Source organism: Plectropomus leopardus, unplaced genomic scaffold (genome assembly GCF_008729295.1).
Source record: "Plectropomus leopardus isolate mb unplaced genomic scaffold, YSFRI_Pleo_2.0 unplaced_scaffold24710, whole genome shotgun sequence".
NCBI lineage: Eukaryota > Metazoa > Chordata > Actinopteri > Perciformes > Serranidae > Plectropomus > Plectropomus leopardus.
The window spans coordinates 1-1,928 of record NW_024626836.1 but is presented as its reverse complement, the minus strand read 5'-3'; the positions used below and the strand labels follow the sequence as shown (position 1 = coordinate 1,928).

At 40.0% G+C, this 1,928-nt stretch overlaps 1 gene segment (V, D, J or C); it reads right to left on the bottom strand.

The window, feature by feature from the left end:
* Nucleotides 1-335: 335 nt before the first annotated feature.
* Nucleotides 336-1,424, bottom strand: LOC121966470. The segment is given in 2 exon segments: nt 336-1,101; nt 1,286-1,424. Coding segments are annotated over 2 exon segments (432 nt in total).
* Nucleotides 1,425-1,928: the final 504 nt, after the last annotated feature.

Here is a 1,928-nt window from a genome sequence, read left to right as displayed (position 1 = left end):
TTTCTTTTGTTTTGTCTTCTGGTGATTACATTGTCAATCTTAGAAAGGTCTGGTGACACCAGTAGGCCTACTCTGTAGGTTATGAACAAGTTGTCAGAGTTACTGGGCTTTAACTGAATATATATATCTCAGATTATCAACATTTGAAAATGATAATCTGAACATAATTTGATCTAAGGGCAATAGGTGAATTAAAAAATGAGAGGACCTATGACTGAACCCTGTGGTACACCCAAAGAAATCAGAGCTTGATAGAACAACAGAAACTTTTTCCATGAAGATAAAAACATATTCAATACCTGAGTGTGATGCAAACAAATTTATTAATATAGCCATTTGATTTGTCAATGATAGAGCTACATACAACAGTAGATAAAACGACAGTGTTACATTTCATGATCTTTTTTTCAAGATACTACATTAATAACAAAACCTGTAGGTTTTATTTTAGAAATAGTTTCGCACATTGAAAGTTATGCATATGTGGGAGAGTTTTTCTCAGAAATAACTGACATAAAAATGGAATTTGAGCTCTTAAAATTAGGAAGACTTGACATTACACTTAATTATGATAGGGTATCGCTCATATAAATATATCGCAACACCTCATCTTCATCAGTGACCTTTATGTATGACAACACGCTCCATCTGTCTGTTTTTTCTTTGGTGCTTCAGTTTCTGTTGTTTTTATTCCCACAACAAAAACTCCTCACAGTATCATCACAAGCTGCTGAAGTGTAACAGTGAGTGACTCGCTGTAGTGGAGCCAAAGGTTTTTGTACAGAGTTGACTTGTTTCCTGTCACTGTGGGCTGCAGAGCACAGTAGTACACAGCAGAGTCTGTCACTGCAGCGGAGTTGATCTCCAGATCAACACGTGTCTCTGCTTTGTTAATGTGAGCGGAGAAATCAGAAAGAGTTGGATAAATAGATCCTCCCTCTGTGATGTAGAGCAGGAACTCTGGTCTGGATCTCTGGTACTGTCGGTACCACTGGATACTGTAGATAGCACCGTCATATTTACAGGTCAGGGTGATGTTTCTGCCCTCTGCAACATGTTCTTCTGTCCTTTTTGGCTTTATGCTGTTCATGTAACCCGGGGCTGCGAAATGAGTATAATTCATGTCAGTCAGAGATTCAACCATCAGGAGACTTCTGACATCAAACATGACCAAATGTCTTTTTCTGTGGTAGAAACTGTGCCCTCCACAGATAAAGCTGTAGTAGTGAAATATGTGGTTAATCCAGCAGGTTACTGAGACTCTGATCTGTGCTGTCACACTCACCTACAAAGTGAAAGAAAAGTAAAAAGAGGTAAAGCAACATGTCTTTGGAGTTGTTAAAGCCAAACCGACAGCAGATGAGCAATGTTCTTCCACTGCAGGAGAATGAAAAACTAACCAGCCTCTCTGCTGCACAGCCCTTCTCCTCAACATCAAGCTGACTGAGCTGTTAGTTCCTCCAACGTGTCTGCTCCGGAGACAGAAATAATCTCATTGGTTGAGTGAAACATCAGTGGGCGGGGCCAGAGATAAACCTGTTGATGGTTTTGAAGCATCAACATTCGAGACACAGAAATGATTTCGGTCTAGAAGACGTGTTATTGTGGGAAACTGACGAAACTAAAATGTACTTTGTCACCTTATTGTTTAAAATTATTACCGAGATTTTTGGAACAGCGAGTTGATTTGTCAAAGACTGATAACTTTTTCAGCTACAGAGACCAAAATCCACCAGACAGCAGAAAGAGAAGTCTTTAAACTAAAGTTTGCAGGGTGGGGGAGCCCCCAAAAACACTGACACATGAAGTCTGGCCCTGTTGGGGATGGTTATGTTGTCATCTTCCTCTGGATCAAACCTTCAACTGGGAACCAGTTTGGGTTTTAAGGATCAAACAGCAGTGCAGAGAAAGGACACGTCTGGTGGATT